General features: G+C 39.8%; 1 protein-coding gene across 2 annotated transcripts in view; it reads right to left on the bottom strand.

Annotated features, from left to right (window-relative positions):
* Nucleotides 1-19,902, bottom strand: part of GMDS (GDP-mannose 4,6-dehydratase) — a 560,814-nt gene that overhangs the window by 82,735 nt on the left and 458,177 nt on the right. For both annotated transcript variants that reach the window (XM_032792438.2, XM_075062817.1), the window contains exon 9: nt 13,741-13,837. In XM_032792438.2, coding sequence (XP_032648329.1) covers nt 13,741-13,837 — 97 coding nt within the window. The remainder of the gene's footprint in view (nt 1-13,740; nt 13,838-19,902) is intronic.

The raw sequence follows: 19,902 nt of genomic DNA, 5'->3' as shown, positions 1-19,902 counted from the left end.
TTTTTATATATATATAGATATTTTTTTAAGGATCAGAATGGGTAAAACTGTGTGTTTTCTGGGTAAACAGACAAAACAAAACAAAAACAATTCCTTTCCCACTCACCCCACATGGAAATCTATTAAACTAAGATCTGGAAAGCACTGACTCGGTAACAGATGTAGTGAATTACAAACATATATTTGTCACAGATTACTGTATAAGAAAATAGGCAGCCGTCCCACTTCAAAATACATTTTTTGTGTTCATTATTATTAATCCATCTTTTCTGCATGTGGCTATTCAGTATTAAGCATGACTGAAATGCAATACAGTTCAGCACTCTGGCAAAAAGAAAGCCTGCAAAAAATATAAAAGGTTGCAAAAAGGAAACCTGATTTAAAAGATATTTTTGGTAGGCAATCAGGTGGTTTGCTTTGAATTTCAGTGACTGTCCATAGTACTGTAGTAAGTGTTACTGCATTTGCAGAAGGGCTGACGAGGAGTTTTAGTTTACTCCATTCATAACCATAGTACAATAGATAAAATTCTAAAGACACTAGTCATCTGAGAGCTCTACCAAAGCTAAAAAAATATACTGGCAAAGATGGAAATAAGACATTTAAATGAGGCCAGGTTAGGTGTTTCCAAGAGGTAAGTGACTGATCCTGTTTTACGTTACACCAAACAATGTTAACATCTTAAACACTATCTCTGTCAAGTGACAGATAGATGTATTATTGTCTGTGAATTATTAAAACAACTTCACTTTGTCAGCCTTAATCCTTTCTGGATGAAAAAAAAATCTGTCAAGGCAGGCATTCACTTTTAATCTATTACTAAATCTTTTTGAAGCTTGGTAATATTTTTCATACAGTCTGCTTTGGTCAGCTTGTCAGATACTATGCCTGAACATCGGCCCTGACCACAAGCTAATCGCAAGCATAATGCTCTTTGTTTGTTTGAGAGTCTTTCCTGCCTTGTTGGGAGCTACCGTGTCCCCTTTCACCTACCCAGTTGGGAGACCAGACAATTTGGGGATCATCCAAGATGGGCATTAAGATCCATTCCCCGGTTCAGGGAGAATACTGTAGCTATTACAGCACGCAAATCACTTCTGGGGTTTTAACCAATGAAAAATGTTTGGACAGATAGATCTCTCATGCATGCCTGCAAACCCCCTCCCCCGCACATGCAAATACTTCTTGAACACTAGTAAACACCAGGAATGTGGCATGAGGCTAAAATCAATTAGCAATGTTGTTCAAAATTGCTCACGTTTTGTCACAGGCAGCCTCACTGTCACAGGCTATTCTGGTGTCATGCAGGGATGGAAAATAATGTGATCCAAAGATAACATCCATCCACCGTATTGCTCAAGCAGCAATCTCTACTGTATCTGGGCAGCACCACTGGAACCATGCCCTACATACTGATGTCCCCCTCCCAATTTTGCCAATTTGGTAATGGTGACAAAAAGGGGTGGATTTGTAAGTTTTTAAAACAAACATCTCAAATCCTCCACCCACATCAACCATTTGTCCAAAATGAAGCAAGAGAGAAAAGTTAAAGTGAAAAAGATGGAGATGCTGGGGGTAAAACAGACTGATCATAATAGAAAATTGGGGGTTTGACCAAACAAAAACTGTCGTGTAAATGTCTGCTCTTCCCCAAAATTATTAATTTTTGTTAGAAAACTGAATATCTGAAAATGTGTTTTTTTGGGTTTTTTTTTGCCGAATGTATTTCAGCTTTTGGTTTTTCCAAAGAAAAGTCAAAAAGTCAACAGAAAAAAACACACACAGATTATGGATGTCTTTCAGGGTGGACTGATTTAAATCAAAGCTATTTAAAGCACCAATTTTAATCATGATTTAAATCAGCAAGCAGGAAACTTTGATTTAAATAATTGATTTTAATCATGTTTTGCATTTGTACTTTTTAGTTATTTTGCTAAGAAAGGTTGATTCTTATTGGTTGGTAACCATTAAAACATATTGATTTGCCACTAAATATAGCCTTTACACTAAATTTGGTGCTTCTTTTTGCTAACCAGGAGTATATACTATACCTATACACATTTAGTTAAGCAGTTATACTGCTAAATTTGTACTCTTAATCAGATTCTTAATTTTTATTCTTTTATGTTAGGAAACGGTGAATGATGCATTTCTTATTTACCAGATGATTACTGTTACTTGCAATTCAAATTCAACTGAAAATTCACAAAACAGGATTTTATTTTTTATTATTATTAAATAAAACTCTTAAATGTGTTGCATATGGGAAAAAAAGTTTATCAAACAAATTTTGCATTTAAAGATAATTGAAGTATTAAAACAGTTTACCTATTGATCTAAACTATTTATTTGTAGTTAGTGAACTGAACTAGTTGTTTTTGGCCACTACGTCCTTCAAGATTTTAGAACTCAGAGAGCTAATCCTCTCACACCTAATTTTTATTCATAGATTGGAAGAGGAACACAAGCTTTCCTGATTTTTCAGCTTCTAATTGGTTTCTCAACTCTGAAGGAAATATGTATTGAACTAAACTAGTTGAATAAACTGAAATGACAAAAATTCTCTCTCTGTACCTGCCAAAGAGGTTACTGCTATCAAACGTAGCACTTTTCAGCAAACTCTGGGTCCAAGTGCTTAGTCAGTGGTTTGACTTTCTTTACAACTTGGCAGCACATATGTACTGCTTATTTGTCTTTATTTTTTTGGTATTTAATTCAAATTATTTGACTAGATTATAATAAGTTTAGGTCCCAACATAAACTGACAATTTCAAATTTAATTTTACATATGTTTATTTTTTAAAATATACCTGTATTTAATTTTAATTAAAAATTCAATTTATGTAAAAGTCTATTTTTTAATTAGACATAATTGAATTTTATCCACCCTGGTTTCTTTACAACTTTATCTACCTTTATGGTCTTCATAGCAGTAACCTCGGTGTACCTTGCAAACATTAATGAATTTACTTTCACTCTGAGGAAGAGCAATATCTTCATTGTACAGATTTTACAAAACAAGACACCAAGATCCTGATTCAGCAAAGCACTTTAGTACCCTGCTTAAAGATAAGCATATGCTTAAGAGTTCTGCTATGTCCAGGCCAAACAGATCTGCCCACAATCACAAAGGGAGATAGTGGCAGACCCAGGAATTGAACTCAGATCTTCTGAGTCTTAGATTAGCATTTTAACCACAAGAGTATCCTCTCTCAAACTTGTATATAAACAAGTTAAATGTTTCCCTTCTTTGATCTATTCCTTTGGTAACCAAATCTGGCATTTTCTTCTCGCCTTCATACCATTCACATTAATGGTCTGATTTTCAGAGACTGAAACGGGAACTGCAAGTGTCAAAATCAGTATGATTTAGTTGTCAGTTAGGCAGAGAACCACCTTAGACTAACCTGTGCCTTTACCACAAGCCCCATGTTTATTATTGCAATGCTAGTTTCCCCTTGTTTTGAAACAGATGCAGCTCTACACCTGGTACATCCCTCAGAGTATCAGCAAACTGCACTGCCTGGTGCACTGGGGGGCTCATTTGCCACCCCCAAGGAGGGACGGGGAGTAGCAGCTCTGCTGAGGCTGCTTTACCCACCATGCTGTTACCTGCAATGTGGGCAGCTGGCGCAGGGGGCTAAAAGATGTCGTGTGGACACTTGCTTGCCCTTGCAGGAGTGCTAGACAGGCCACCATCTGGCACTTATCCAACTTGTCTGACTATGTTCACCCTTTCAGGAAATATGTTGCTGTTGTAGGGTATCAGACAGCTGCACGCACCTGAGAGGATTATTCTGTGAACTTCAGAAAGCGGACACCTGCTGAGTCCGTTACTAGGATAAAAAAGAATGGCTACCTTTATACGGCTCTTTAAAAAAAGCTGACAGGACAGAAACAGAACAAAAAATCTTGGTAATTAAAAAGGAAAGTTATCTTGCTGACAGGGTGAAAACAAACTGGAATTTCCCTGATATCACTGTAAAAGGTGATTGTTGGGAAACCAAGAATACAGTCATCTGTCCAGAGGCTGAGCTGGTACACGAGCTTCTCTGCATGGCATCTCCACCCTTGAAAACTCTCCAAATCCACATCCTGTTGCAGAAACATTCACTGTTTTACGGGAAATCAATGTCTCATTTTATAGAGACTTGCTTTTTTATTTATTTTCAAATGTGTAATTTGTCAGATTTTTTTACCGTCTGTACGAGTAATGACCAGAGAGATCAGGGGAAGCGATGAGAGAGATGGGGTTTTACATAAAAATGAATATTGTTCCTAAAACATGAAAAAATTGTGCTCCATGGCATATACAGCTAAACCTATGATTGAATAGCCCTGTTTGGAAGACTTAAATACTAAGTAGGCTAATTTTCAATGCAAATTTAGCAGAAGGTATTTTTAATATCAATATTACAGCATGAAGCTTCACATATTACATGCTAGTATTTTGTGATTGTCACTTACCTCTCTACACCCACACACATACAACAGAAGTAGACAGGGAAAGTGGACAAAGTTCTAGCACTCCAGTACTTTATTCCAAGATTGATGGAGGAAATCTGACCCCATACTCTTTCTCTCCCCTGCATCCAAAGCCCAGAAGTGGCATTTGTCTTTTGCACACAGTTCATGCCTTTAATGCATTCTAAATGCACAAAACACCCTGGGAAAACACCATCTGGACTGTGAGCCATGGTGGGTAAATGTATACCTGAAAAATGTAGGGCTACAGCAGTGGAAAAATTGTGACTTTACTTGCCCCCGTTTTTCATAAAAAAATTTCAAACCTTTTTGGACAAGCTTCTACAAAGGGCTCTGATTTTCAAAAAGAGCTCAGCTCCCATTTAGGAACCAAACTAAGTGACCAGACCAAAAGAACCCATCAAATCAGATGTTGAGCTCTTCTGAAAATATGACCATGTTACAATGGGTGCTGCTGTGTGCTGAGCACTTGAAAATCTGGTCCTGGTCTCTCTTGAAAATCTCACCCCATGTGGGTGAATGGAAAAGGGAGTGGGCTAATGGGCAATACTCAGGCAGGAAAAGATCAGTGGGTGACAAAACTAGATAGGTGGCAAGGATGTATTAGGGCTGGAGCTGTCTGAAGCAAGAGCTTTTACGTATTTTATATGCTTCTGTCTCTCCCCCTTCTCAGTTTCTTCTTGGGTGAGACTGTGCTTCTTCCAACACAGCTGCTTTAACACAGGGAGCCTACCTACAGGCAGAGATAACAAAACAAAAGCGTGGTGGAAGAGGGTGAGAAAACAGATCGAGATAATGAAAGAGGGAAGAGGGCCAAATTGGGGACAATGAGGGGGAGGAGCTGGGGGAAAGAGGAGACAAGGGGATAACTGGTGAACTAAGAAGAGATGTAAAATATAAATAAGTACAAATAAATACATATATGGGGGAAAACCCAAAGGGGGCAACAAAATCAAACAAGAGAAGCAGAGGGATGGCTCAGTGGTTTGAGCATTGGCCTGCTTCAACCCAGAGTTGAGAGTTCAATCCTTGATGGGGCCATTTAGAGATCTGGGGCAAAAATCTGTCTGGGGATTGGTCCTGCTTTGAGCAGGGGGTTGGACTAGATGACCTCCTGAGGTCCCTTCCAACCCTGATATTCTGTGATAAAACAGGAGAGGAGTTATTGAGATAATCTCTAGCCTGATAGGGACAGCACTTCTTGTCAATAAGAGTCAGGAAGCACAGCCTGAGAAACAGTTGATTAAAAATAAAAAGCTATGTGAATTTAATCAAATCCCTTCAGGTCTGCAAACTTGTGCTGGGAATCTGGGGAGAGCAGGCTGTCTTGGGATACTTCAGCCTGTCCACTCCTGAATAGAGAGGTACAGGCTCATGGGGAAAAAAAAAATCAACTGACCTTATTTGAATCTCCACAAATATTTGGATTGATTAGGTCAGTTCTTATTTGAGACGAAGGGCTTCACTTCATCTGAAGGTTTAGCACTTAAGCACATGCTTAACTTTAAGTATGTGAGATATCCCATCAATGACTCACATAAGTAAAGTTGGGCACGTGCTTAAATGCTAATTAGGAAGCTAAATAACCTTCGATTCTCATTCTCCTCTCCCTCAATTCCAATCCTCCATTCTCTCAGGCTTGATTTAAAATGGTTTCCAAGAGTTGGACTTAGGTCTTCTGCATTTCTGTAATTACCACTTGTCAGCCTCATTTAGAGGAATGATCAAGTGGGGCGGGGTAGGGAGCAGCGGCCATTGGCCTGGGTGACAGTTCCATCTCCAAACTAATCTTTCAAAGGATTTGACATCTTTTCACCTAGCCACAGCGGAAAGTTTTTACCTAAAGTCATTCAATTTTCTTCAGCCACTTTCACCATTTAAAAAAAAAAAAGAAGGCCATGAATCTTATAACAAGTACGGTGCAACGTTCAGAGCGCAAAACAGTTTAGAGTTAGATCAGAGGAATTAAGGGAACACTTTCCTTTTGTTAAGGGTTGTCAGTTAGTTGCAGTACTAAGGGATCAAATGGCAGAATGAGAAAGATGTTCTCAGGAAGATCAATGAATACGGGAAGTTCACAGATGACACATCGCTCATTTTAAACCTCAGGAATGACAGCAGGGCATGAGGAGGAGCAGAACCAGCTGTGAAAACTGCCAGAGGAGTACGTTGGAGGCACAGCAGAGGAGAAATGGGACGACATAAAGGGCAGCCACTGGTTAACTGAGAAGCATAGCATGGGATGATTCTAATGGTAGTGTTCAGCAGGATTCCAGTATTGAATGTCACTGGGGTGGATTTAAAAGATGGGACTGTCAAGTATGATGTAATAAGCAAATTGTGAAACAACAACAAGCAGAAGAGTATCTAAAGCATGCACTGTGGATACCGCTCCTATACAAAGGGATGAATGCCAGGGTAGTAGTTAGTCTTACAGCAGAAGGAAAGGACAAGGGTATTTATTAAGAAGATTAATAAGACAGCAAGCAGAATTGAGCATGAACCCGCTGAAGATAGGCAGGGTGGAAGACACCTAGCAAAAAAGACAATCTGATAACAAAAATGATCTTCACCTACTTCACCTAGGAACACAGTGATATTCAAGGAAAAAAAGAATTTAAAGGAATATAGGAGAAGGAAAAGCAAAGGAGGGACAAGAAAAGAAAGCAAAACAACTTCATATATACCCAGACATATACATATGGAATGGTGAGAGCAGGCTCTCTTGGAGTATTTCAGCATGTCCACTCCTCACTAGAGAGGTGCATGGAAATGAAAAAGAAAAAAAAAATTGACATTTTTTGAATCTCCACAAATATTTGGATCAATTAGATCAGTTGCCAGAAGCTGGGAGTGGGCGACAGGGATGGATCACTTGACGATTACCCGTCCTGTTCATTCCCTTTGGGGCACCTGACATTGGCCACCATTGGAAGACAGAATACTGGGCTAGATGGACCTTTGGTCTGACTCAGTGTGGCCGTTCTTCTGTTCTTAATTGGGTCAATTCTTATTTGAGCTGAACTGCTTCACTTCATAGGAAGGTTTGGCAAAGCACTTAAGCACATGGTTAGAGTACATGGCTATTCAGGTCTATTCCTGGCATTACCACTGACTCATAACCGTAGGCAAGTTGCTTAGCGTTTTTTGTCCTTCGATTTACTCACTAGTGAAACAGGGAGACAGCAGTGCCTCTTATCTATTTCACACGCTTAAGATGCTTAAATATTCAATGTTTGTCAAGTGCTGAGTTCCTTATGAAAGGCACAACACAGGAACACATTATCCTTATATAACTGAATCAGAAATGTAAGTTTTCACTGGTAACTCTGAAGCATCTGACATAAGAGACACATGGACTGAAATAGAAAAATGTCTGCAGGGTTTTAATACCAGAAGACAGAGTTTACCAGACAGAAAGGCAAAATGAAGAAGAGGGGTTGGTGGCAATGGAACTGAGGGAAAATACTGAGTCTGAACTAAGTGATGATAAAAATATATTGGCTGACACAGCAGCAGAGTCAGTTTGGAGAAGAGTTAAGGAGAAGGAAGGGTAATCATATGCCAAGGTAGTGATTATCGGATGAGACACAGACTTCCAGGACAAGAAAAGAAAGCAGATCAAGATTTTCTTTTAAAATAGATAAGAGAGCTCTGTTTTTCTTTCTTCAAAGCTAGCATCTAACTCTTATGATTGTTAATACAAATTACATATGCATAATTACAAATTACTGGTGACAAAACAGACCCTTAAGGAAGGGAATAATGGGTTTCCTTATACAGACATTTGAACAGTGTACAGGGTCAGACACAATTCTGGACCTAACAGTAGAAATTGGTCCAGTAGCGCTTCTCATTCTGTGTTCAGTATCATTAGATTTTAAATACTCTTTAGGACAAGAAAACTTAAAGGAAGCATCACCAACGTTTTTGACTCTAGAGATCTGAATTTGGGGGAATGTGATATGCCCCAAGAATTTTTACTGGAATGCGACGAAGTATGGGAAACATAGAGCTGAATATTTGAAAAACATTTAAAGAGAGTGAAATTTAAAGCTATTCTGGTTAAGCAGGGATGTAAAGATTTGGGTAAGCAAAAAATAGAAGACTTTAAATATATATATATATAACAAACAGTCCTTTCCCAATATAAACAAGCTGGCAAGGAGGATTGAGACATCTATTAAAAACAAGCAAGAATAGGTTAACCAGATAATTACAGGAAGGCAAAGAATTACTTCTGTCAGGACCATTCCAGCTAACAATTTTTGTCAAGTATAGCTACACTAGAAAGGCAAAAGAGGAAGAAATAGTCTTCCCCTACGCTGTTCAGAATTGGAAGTAGGCAGGACCGGCACCAGGGTTTCTGGCGCCCTAGGCGCCGGGCCATTTCACCGCCCTGCGCGTGGGTCTCGTGGCTCTGGTGGAGCTGCCGCAGGCATGCCTGCGGCAGGTCCATCAGAGCTGCGGGACCAGCGGACCGTCCGCAGAAATGCCTGCGGGAGGTCCACCGGAGCCGCGAGACCAGTAGACCCTCTGCAGGTACGACTGCGGCAGCTCCACTGGAGCCGCCTGCCGCCCCCCTGGCAAAATGCCCCCCCCCTCCCGGTAATGCTGATGCCCTAGGCGACTGCCTAAGTCGCTTAAATGAAAGCGCCAGCCCTGGAAGTAGGGGATATAACAAAGGAACAGGTTAGTGTGCCTTTGTTCTTTACGGAAGATGATGGACAACTGCTTCAAGACCAATGATATGTCCTCTGCTAAGAGAGAAGTGTTAGGACATCTCTACATTAGGGAAATTTGCATTGATATAAGCAGTAGTTACAGCAGTGCAAACCCCTAATGTAGATACAACGTATAAATGCAACTTAATCCAGGGTGTAAATTTTCCCATCTTAGACAAACCCTAAGATGCCAATAGAACTGTGTGGGAAAAAGGATCCTACTTACGATATATAGAGTGTTAGATTTAGATTACATATAATATTTCCACAAGGTGAAAGAGATTCTTTCCTTCTCTTGAAGAAATGAAGATTGAAATTAGTGAAATCCTAACTGGTATTTTTTTAAGTTCTCTGATGACAGATCAGATTCCTGAGGTCTGGGAAGTGTTAAACATCATTGTTACAACAGAGGGCCATGGGAGGGAGCAATTATAGAACAGTTAGCTTAACATGACTTGTGGAAAAATATTAGAAACAATTTTGCTAAATCACCTCAAGAAGCATAATTTGATTATAAACAGCCATCATGTTAGTCTTGGAGGGAGGTCTCTGCTTAGAGCTAGCTTATTGAATTTCTTCAAATATTACTAAGATGTCTTTTAGTTTTGGGCCATTCCTTGCTTCTAATATTAGGTACATGAGAAGATAGCAAATTAATTATAAACCACATTTGCTGAAAGATCAATAAATGGGAGATACTGCAAACATTTTTCTAATGGGCACTGAAAGTTAGATGGCTACATTTGTATTTAAGTACCTCAGTAAAAGGCATGATTTTTCAGACATGCTGTGCTCTAGGTAACTCAATCCCTTATTTTGGTGCCTAAAAATGGATTAAGCTGCCTTATTTCAAGCATCCACATTTAAACATTTTGCCCATAGTAAAGAGTGAGGGCTAATGAGACCAAAATCACAGGGATTTGAATTCTGTAGGTAAATGAAACAGTAATGGAAGGTTATCATTATATTGTCCAAGCGGTACACATGGAGCTTTAGTCATGTACCTCTTAGCAAAGGAGCCATGTGCTTAAAAACCCAGCACACTGTTTGAAAACATAATCACAGAACACAAAGGCAACAAACCCATAGAGAGTGTATTTGGGATTGTGACACAGCACTCATGAAACCTATTGGCCGTGAGAAGGCTATAAAGGTTATTGTACAAAAATCCTTGTAGCCATCCGCCTATACTGTCTATACATTTTTTAAAAAAAAGTCAGACTGAATAAAGAGAGGGATAGAATACAAACAGAAAGAAATGGTATTGTTAGGTCTGTGATCAGCAAGGGGCGGGGGGAAGGGTCAGAAGGGGAAAATTCCCAAGGCCACTGAGTAGCAAGGGGCCCCAAAGCAGTCAAAGGTTTCAATATCCAAAGACAGCCAACAGATTTAGAGGCAAGACATTCACACAGGCCAGGTCTACACTACGCGCGAAAATCGATTTTAGATACGCAATTTCAGCTACGAGAATAGCGTAGCTGAAATCGATTATCTAAAATCGATTTACTCACCCGTCTTCACCGCGCGGGATCAATGTCCGCAGCTCACCATGTTGAATCTGGAACTCCGTTGGTTTTGGTGGAGTTCCGGAATCGATATAAGCGTGCTCGGGGATCGATATATCGCGTCTAGATGAGACGCGATATATCGATCCCCAAGCAATCGATTTTAACGCGCCGATACGGCGCGTAGTCTAGACGTGGCCAAAGTTTATTTAGTTCAACCAGAATACAGTCTCACATTTCAAGGTTTCTTCTTCAGTGCTGGGTGGATGCTTAAAGCTGCTAAGTTTTTCAATTCTGCATTGAAGCAGAGGGAGTGCTAACTGATTGGAATAAATATATTTAAAAAATGAACTCATCCATGCAGTCAGATCTGTATGTAGTATCAGTGTCCATTTGTTTGTACACTTCAGAATATACATTAACCTTAAAAAAGAAAAAGCTTCTCTGCATTAAAGTTTAGTGTCTGAGCTTAAGGATATGTCTAACACTGGCAAGTTTCTGCGCCTCAAGTTATACCACTTTTATTAAAACATTGGAATTAAACTGCTGTTGTGTCTCCACACTGTGCTCCTTTTGATGCTGGAGCGCATCCACATTAGCAGCTCTTGCAACGGCAAAGAGAGCAGTGCATTGTGGTAGCTAACCCACTGTGCAACTGACTGCAGGGTGCTTTGGGAAGGGTCTGCAATGCCTCACGGGGCAGGCACAGCATCAAATGATGCAGGTTTCCCAATCCCATTGTTCCATGCACATCCTACTACATTGCCAGCTGCTTTTCAACTGAAGTGCGTGTGTGTGTGTGTGTGTGGAGTGGGGGGAGAGAGAAAGTGTATTTTGGGGGACAGAGTATCAGTATGCTATTTTTTAAGTTCAGACAGCAGCAGGAAGCAAACAGTCCTGAGGCAGAGGGAGGGGGAAACCCTGACATTAGCCCCCATCTCCCTCCCTGGGCTTTCTGCACAGCAATCTCTCTCTCTCTCTCACACACACACCTACCTCTGTGTTCAACAGCACGAGCATGCCACATTAGTGGCTTGCTTTGTTTCACTGGGCTTATGCACAATGAACTTTTGTTTTGGGAGGTTCACCCACTGATATTTATTTTGGTACCACACCGTTGTGAGAGCTCCTCTGCAATAGTGCATTCGACTCCGGTTTCATTAGTAAGGACACTATAACCTCAGAGGTAGTATAGCTGTGGCAGTTAGATGGGTTCCAAAATTCAAATATATTTATTGTTTTTAGGACACACTAAAGATTTGTTTTTTTAATTCTCGTGGTTCAAGAGAAGTCTTTATGTTAGCTAAATAGGAGTGTATTTTCAAAGGTCTGTGGACTTTGCATGCACACCAACACCAAAGTGCACTTGCAAGCCCTTATTTGTAAGCACATATACCCAGGCAGGCGCACAAATCAGTGGTTGCATGAGTAGTCCTGAGAAGAATCTATGCTTACCTGTCAGAGCAACAACACAGCCACAGAACAATCTATTCACAGTGCAGACGGTTTTGAACTCCAGAAATTGTGTTCTAGAAAAGGGGACAGGTAAGGCAGAGAGGGGAGATCCTGGACAGAACTATTTCAAGCAGAAAGCAGCAAACAGCTGGAGTAAAGTAGAACTAGAGTAATGTTACTGAAGCAGATACACAGTTCCAATGAGTTAGGGGAGTGAATATGTATTTGCAAGGAAAGAGAAAAGATTTGGGGGTGTGATGTCAAAGCTGGCAAGTGGTGTCTTATACAGCACAGACTTCTTGGGTGAAGTGTCCTTTTCCTGTTCAGCAAGTCCTTTTGTCTTTATTTCCCTCTTATCACTCCAACACCTTGCCCAAGTATAGAACGACAGGTAATTCTTAATGACTTAGCTTTTGAAATGGTTGTGGTATAAGAGTCCAGCCATTTTGAATAGTTATTTACAACAAAGTTTCTATTGCTCTTTGAATTTTCAGCTTGGAACTGCTGTTCATTTATAAACATGCCACCCTCCTTCCTTCTCCACTGCAATCTGTGTCAAGACAAATTGTGCTCTTATAGCACCTCACTCATATCAGGAAGTTAATGCCAGCACTTCTGAATGGACCCACTGACAGCTGATGCTGTTTCAGCAGCTAGCAGGGCTGGTAGTGCCCTCCTCAAGAGACGGAATACATCCTTTCTTGGGCACACCCACTCTCCGTTAACACAGTGAATAATTGTTCTCTGGATCTAAAAACCTGGGCTGCGCCCCATGCCAGCACCACATATTGTCATTACTCCACCTGGCTGCATACAAATCATTCACTAATTTTTTTGTCACAAGTTCTCTATTCAGTTAGAACAAACACATTATTGGCCCCATCCAGCAGACCACACTTATGGTATCCTTTTTGACTTCAATAGGGATACTCAAGAGAATAAAAGTTACTTATAAGAGTAAGAGTTTGCTAAGTGGAACCCTATAAATATTTTTTTAAAAGAGTATTTCATAACAATTATACTACCAAAGGTCACAAAAATGGAATTTTTACCCAGGCTATTCAATTGAGGGAGTTTATAAATTAAGCTACAAGCTATTTTTCTTTTTAGTATATTGCGGAAATATTTTAAAATGCAAATTTATCAATGCACCTCTCTTCATTTTTTCCTAACAGGAGAGAGATGATCACATACCACATTTTAAATAAAAAGAGACAACATTTTGATTTGACTTTTCTTTGTTTCCTACATGGTGAAGTTTCATACATGCTCCTTCTGTCCTGTGCAAGGACAGTAGCTTAAACACTGCAGTTGTGTCAATTATTGCCTTGCAAATGTGGCCCTTCAGATTTTTTCCAGAAATTGTTGTTATGTTTGTTTGTTTTTGGATAACTTGCTGGGGGGGGGAGGGGAGAAGAGAGGCTGATGAAGAGCCTAATTTAGAGCATTTGAAAGCTGGTAGCAGGAGTGCAATTAGAACCATTTCCACAGACAGCTGGCCAAATGCAGCAATTTATTGGCTGAATAATTGGATTATTCATTTGCAAGGCTGAGAGAAGGCATTTTCTTACCACTTCAGTTGGTCTGTAGTATTTGTGATCGACTGTCACATGAACCTTGCCAGTCTCCTTGCATCGGCCTACCTCATTTTCATTCTTTCCTTCCCACCTGTAAAGAAGATAAACATTTAATCAACCCATAATTACTTTAGTGCTCTGATCTTAGTAGCATTTGCCTTGTTTTCATTTATTTGAGGCTAGTGTCAATTCTCTCTGCAGGACTGTATAAACTCATTAACTCCAGGAACAAAGGCAGCAGTTTGACCAGAATGGTGCAACAATGGCTTTTGAAGTCCATGGGCTTTGTAAGTCCTAAAACATGGAACTTCCAAGTTAAACACACAAGACTGAAAAAAAAATCAAATAAAATAAAATTAGCACCTTATTGGTATTTCTAATGTCTTATTATCTTCTAAGATATGCCCACGTGCTATTTATTCATTGCTTGGTATGAAGTTGATAAAAATGTTATTTTTAAAAATATTTTTTGTTTTTACAACTAAGGCAAAACTTACAGGAAACCAAGTATCTGCCTCTTAATTTACCAAAGCTGAACTCTGTTTGAGAGCACTATTATTCCATCCTGCCATATTCTAATTCATGCTCAGTTTACGGCCAGGTCTACACTAAAAGGTTAAACTGACCCATCTACGTTGCTCAGGGGTGTGAAAAATCCACACCCCAGAGCAATGTAGGTAAGCCGACCTAACCGCTGGTGCAGACAGCTCTAGGTCAATAAAAGAATTCTTCTGTCCACCGAGCTACAGCCTCCCGGGAAGGTGGATTATCTACGACAGGAGAACCCTGCTCATGGCTGTAGTGAGTGGCTACACTGAAGTGCTACAATGGTGCAGCTGCAGCACTGCATCCGTGCCACACTAGCTTTTTAAGTGTAGACATAGGCTAATACAAGGCTCTTCAGTTTTAAGCCCCAATTCAGCCAGGTAATTAAGCATATGCCCAATGTGAATGCGACTACCCACATGCTTAAAATTAGGCATGTGTCTAACTGAACTCGGGCCTAAATTAGTTTCCTACCTCCTTTGATACTCTAATATTAACGTAATTTGTAGCAGCTAGTTGAGTGTAAGGAAACATTGCGTGTCTGTGCTTCCCACTTTATCCTTTCAACACAGTTTGCACAGTCCAAACTGGCAAGATCTGAAGAATAATACAAATGACTTCCTGGAACACTAGAGCCAACGTGTCCTTAACTTTGGGGAGTCTGAAAGTCCAGATAGGAAGTTTGTGGATTTGGCCTGTTTCAAAAGAAATGATCAAAAAATATTAAGATCTGACTCATGAAACCTACAAAATTCAGAGTTAAGACTGAAACTATCTTTATTCCTTTAAGCTGTGTGCCTAAGCACGGGAGCTTTGAACAGTGAGTGTGTTGCAATACTTCAGCACTAAAGGGTGGGGGTGATGAAATTCCATGCTTTTGTGGGGTTAAGCTAAAAATCTCTGAAAAGCAGCACTTGTGATTTAGATTATTGGGTTTCAATCATCTGGAATAGGAGAGAAGTGCCCTTTACCCCCCTTTACCTGTTGTGCCCTTTATCTGAAATATATTCATGGTTGCTAACTCTTGTGATTTTTATCATACAATATATGGTATTTTTCCTGAAGCTTCAGCTCCTGGAATCATTTAATTTCATAAGAATCTCAGCTTTCATTAACAAATAAAGAAGGAAATTTCTAGTCTACATGGTTCTGGAGAAAACCTGCAAATGTGACCTTAGTGTACCCTAAAGGTTCAGAATCCAGCAGGCAAATAAAAACAAAAACAAAACATTTTTTTAAATCTCATGATTTTTAAGCCAATCACATGATTTTTTTTCGGGGGGGGCGAGGGGAGGGCTGACTCATGGCTTTTGCATGCTTGGGGCTGGAAACATTTAATTTTTGTATACTGTAGACATTAATTGCACTAATGTTTGCAGCAGTGCTATAATGCCTACAGCATTGTAATGAGTAACACTGGGATGCTAAATATGATTTGTGATTTAACTTTTGTTTTCAGTGTTTTTTGCAGTTGTTCTGCTTGAAGCTTGTAAGAAATATTTTCATTCAGAAGCCAAAACTAACATTAGCCCCTCCCTTTAAAGGGCAAAGGCTAAAAGTAAGTAGGACTCAAATGAGCTTAATAGAAAACCAACGGTCACCAGTAAAACAACAGGAAGTGCTCGGATCAGGAGACGTCAGTTGCTGTTGGAGGTCACTGAGCCCCATTTAACACCCAACAGTCTACAAAAGGCTCTTCAGAGCCAACAGAAACTCACTCACTATTACCATCATCAAAGTTTTACAACAATAGAAATAACTTAAGGGAAAACTCCACCCACTTTGCTCAGTAATGTGAAAAGTTCATGAGGAAAGAAGCATTTCTCAGTATGAACAAAAGGGGAGATGCAACTGCAAAGGGAACTTTTAATTACAACTGGCATCACTGACACTGGCATTACAGCAGTAGAGACTACCTTGCTGAAAAGAGATATTATATCTGATACAGACTAGATATGAAGAGCATGTTAATCTAACCTGCTACATATGTTCTTAAAATCACAAGAAAAAAAATCTTTTAATCCACAGTAATGTTCTGTTCAGAACAGTTAATAATCCAGAAAAGGTAAAGCCAAGTTAACACAAGGTCTGGTGGTCAGAGAAAAGAGACATCAGAAACCTTCATACCATCATGGTTTTAGACAGCTAGGCACTTCAGTCCTAGTTACCCCCTAAGATTTTGCTTCACAAAGCTGAAGCCTGACAATGCAATAAAACGTACTCATGGAATTTGGGGAAGACTCTAGATTAACCCAGAGTTTCGGTTAATGGAAGTTAGGTTAAACAGGGTTTGCCTAAATTAAAGTAGGCTGGAAAGTGAACTCCCACAATGCTAGAGTCAAAACCATGACCTTACAATCTCTGGCCCTATGCGTACATGATACACTTAGAGACAGACACATGCGTACACGCTGAGGGTACATCCAGACTACCCACCCTATTGGCGGGTAGCGATCGATTTATCAGGGATTGATATATTGCGTCTCATCTAGATGCGATATATCGATCCCCAAACACACTCCCCATCAACTCCGGAACTCCATCAGAGCGAGCGGCAGTAGTGGAGTTGATGGGGGAGCCGCGGACATGGATCCCGCACCGTGAGGACCTGAGGTAAATCGACCTAAGATACTTCGACTTCAGCTACACTATTCACGTAGCTGAAGTTCCGTATCTTAGATCGACACCCCCCCCACCTCAGTGTAGAATAGCGCTTAGAGACAGTGACCACACCACCACAATGATTTGATCACCACATCCTCCAAACCAAGGGGAGGATGTCTGGGGAAGGGGAAGGATCTGTCATGGTGAATTGTCCTTCATAATAGATAATAACTTCAGCTGTATTCCAAGAACTCTATGCACCTCGAAAAAAGGATGTGGATGATGGAAGAGCACAATGATCTTTTTTTCTGCACTTACTGATAACCTGGATTTGATAGCCGGTCCTTTCAGGTTATCCCCCATTGGCATCTAGACACCTATGGTGGGTGTCTTATAATACTTATCTTACATGAAGTCACTTTTAAACATGGTGGACACTACCTGCGAAAAGGCCTCCGAAATTTCCATGTAAATAAAATAAAAAAATCGATCAAGTTTCAAATGTGGGTTCAGAGTGTAAAAGGATTCTCATCTCCTGAACATTCATACTACTGGACTCAGAAGAAGGGGTAAAAATTTATTTTAAAAGGTTACTATTATCCTTGTTAGGATTGTAAAACATTATTTTTCCTCTTTAGTCCTGAAGATTAGTATTTCCCCTGCCTTTTTTTAACCACCACCCTCATCATCAGCAAGATAATTCGCAAATAAAACCAAACAACCTTCCTTCTCTCCAAAACACGAGTGCTTGTGCATATCATGTACAAGCTGTGACACTGAAATGTGCTGTGATTGCAATGGTACATGTGTTTTACTCCGTTTATTTCTGGGGTGCCTGAAAAGTTGATTAAAAATGAAACCTCTCACAAGAGCCGGAAAAATCAAAACTTCAGGAAAATCCCACTCATCACTCACTCACAGCTGTCAGGAGATATAACTTGCACAGACTTTTCAGATTATTGAATTTACCACCAATATTCCTTTAGGTTGCACACTCCGTTGGATCTGGTTTGGTGTATTATAAACAGTATCCCAGTATGTGTAACACAGAATACTAATGCATGTCTGTGACAGAGTGCTGGGAAACAGCAACTGGTGAAGCACTCTGGTCACTGCAACTACAAGTAGTGTACTGGAGTAGCCCTGGCTAGGAAGAGCTGTGCCTAACTGGTGAATTGGGATGGGTTGAGCAGAGCCCAAAGGCTAATTAGCTCATTACCCAAGAGGTAGAAAAGACAAGGGGAGGGAGAGACAGATCCATAGGCTTTTCAGAGTCAGAGCCAGGAAAGATCTTTCAAGAAGAAGATATCTTCTGTCTCCTCACTCCACCATTGATCAAACTAAGGATTGTATGACATTATAAATACAGAGCTGCACGAGTTTGTACAGGTGGTGCTGCAAATACGGTGAATTAACCCATGAGATGGTTTGACGAGAAGATGGTCTCTGAGTGGTTTGTTGCTTGAAAAGAGACGGGAGTGGGACCCCACCCTGTCATATCACAACAATATTGCATGTGATTAGATTTTAAATTTGACTCTACAAACCCTAATTCAACTTAACCTAATTGTTTAATTTAAATTGGGATGAACTTCAGTACATGCTTAAGTATTTTCCTGAATAGGGATGAACTTAAGCATGTGTTCAAGTGGTTTGATTAATTGGACCCACATATCTATAATTTGACTGACCACAGCAGAGTAACCAAGTTGTACATTCCCAATATTGCCAAGTGCAAGTGTTCAGAAATCATGAGCTAGGTCCAAAAGCTCATTAAATGTCTTAAAAATTAGACTGTTAAAATAATATATTATGGGTAGCTTTTTAGTTGCCTTCTGATTTTTCAACCTTTAAGGTTCACCTGCTCAAGCTTTTGTGAGGGCTAGAAATTTACTTTTTAAAAAATGGAACCTGAGATTCTCAAAATATCACTTGACATCAAGAGCTGGGGCTTTAAGAAAACAACCAAATATCATGAGACTCAGGATAAAATTGCAAGAGTTGGCAAGTCTGCATCCTATTAGGAACACTTGTGTTCAGAAGCAAATGTTTTCATTTAACAATTGTGAATCTCAAAAGGTCTGAAGGTTTAGATCAGATAATTACCCATAATGTTTGGATGAATGACAGGGAGAATGGTCATTGCTTGGTCACTGGTGAAAACACTTAACTTCAGCACAGTTTTCCCTTCCATGAGTATCCGTACAATGGGAGGGGGAAAAAAATCAACTGAAATTAACTCTTTGTTCATCAGGGATCAGACAGGGCTACTGCACCCTGCCAAAGCATTTTAAAATAAAAAAGTCACTCTCTCTTAGTTCCACTTCCCATTTGCTGTTCCACATCACCGAGAGAAACACGCCTGGGCTTCCAGAGGCTCACCTCACCAGACCTTATTCTTGTTATTATAGGGAATCCCATTTGTGGCGTGATCATCACAGACTAGGTGACAAGTTAATTATCACAAAGAATAAAACCATGGAGCCACCATGAGTGTGATAAAATGTTCATCTTCCTGCATTAATTCTGGCCCTGAAAGCAATGCATATTTCTATTGCAAATGTACCTGGAGTTTTATAGTAACCAAAAAAAAAAAAAAAATACAACGAATCTTTCCATTGCCTGAATAGGGTTTTTTTAATTTTCTTTTTTTTTGCCATTTGCAGACAGCAGTCTGAAAAGAATTCTGAGTGCTGTAGTGGTTTCAGGCTATCTTGCAATCCTGTTCTAATTTAATAAGATTAATGACAGAAAATTAGTCAAGACAAGCATTTGCCTGTTTGGTTTAACCCTGCTGTAGTTCAAATTATAGGAGGGAAGTGTTTTTCCCTAGTATTACTTGATTAGTAATAAGTAGAAGGGAAAGTAAAAAGAAAAAAAGTGTAATGCTTACAGGGGAAAAATATTTGTAGCTCAGAGGCTTTCCTGTCAGTGCAAAGGCCTGAATTAGAATGACTCTGAGCCATTCTATAAATATCATTTCAAATTTCTTCCTGGTTAAAAAAA

This window comes from Chelonoidis abingdonii, chromosome 2 (genome assembly GCF_003597395.2).
Source record: "Chelonoidis abingdonii isolate Lonesome George chromosome 2, CheloAbing_2.0, whole genome shotgun sequence".
Taxonomy (NCBI): Eukaryota; Metazoa; Chordata; order Testudines; family Testudinidae; genus Chelonoidis; species Chelonoidis abingdonii.
The sequence above is the reverse complement of the archived record's forward strand: the minus strand, read 5'-3'. Positions and strand labels throughout refer to the sequence as shown.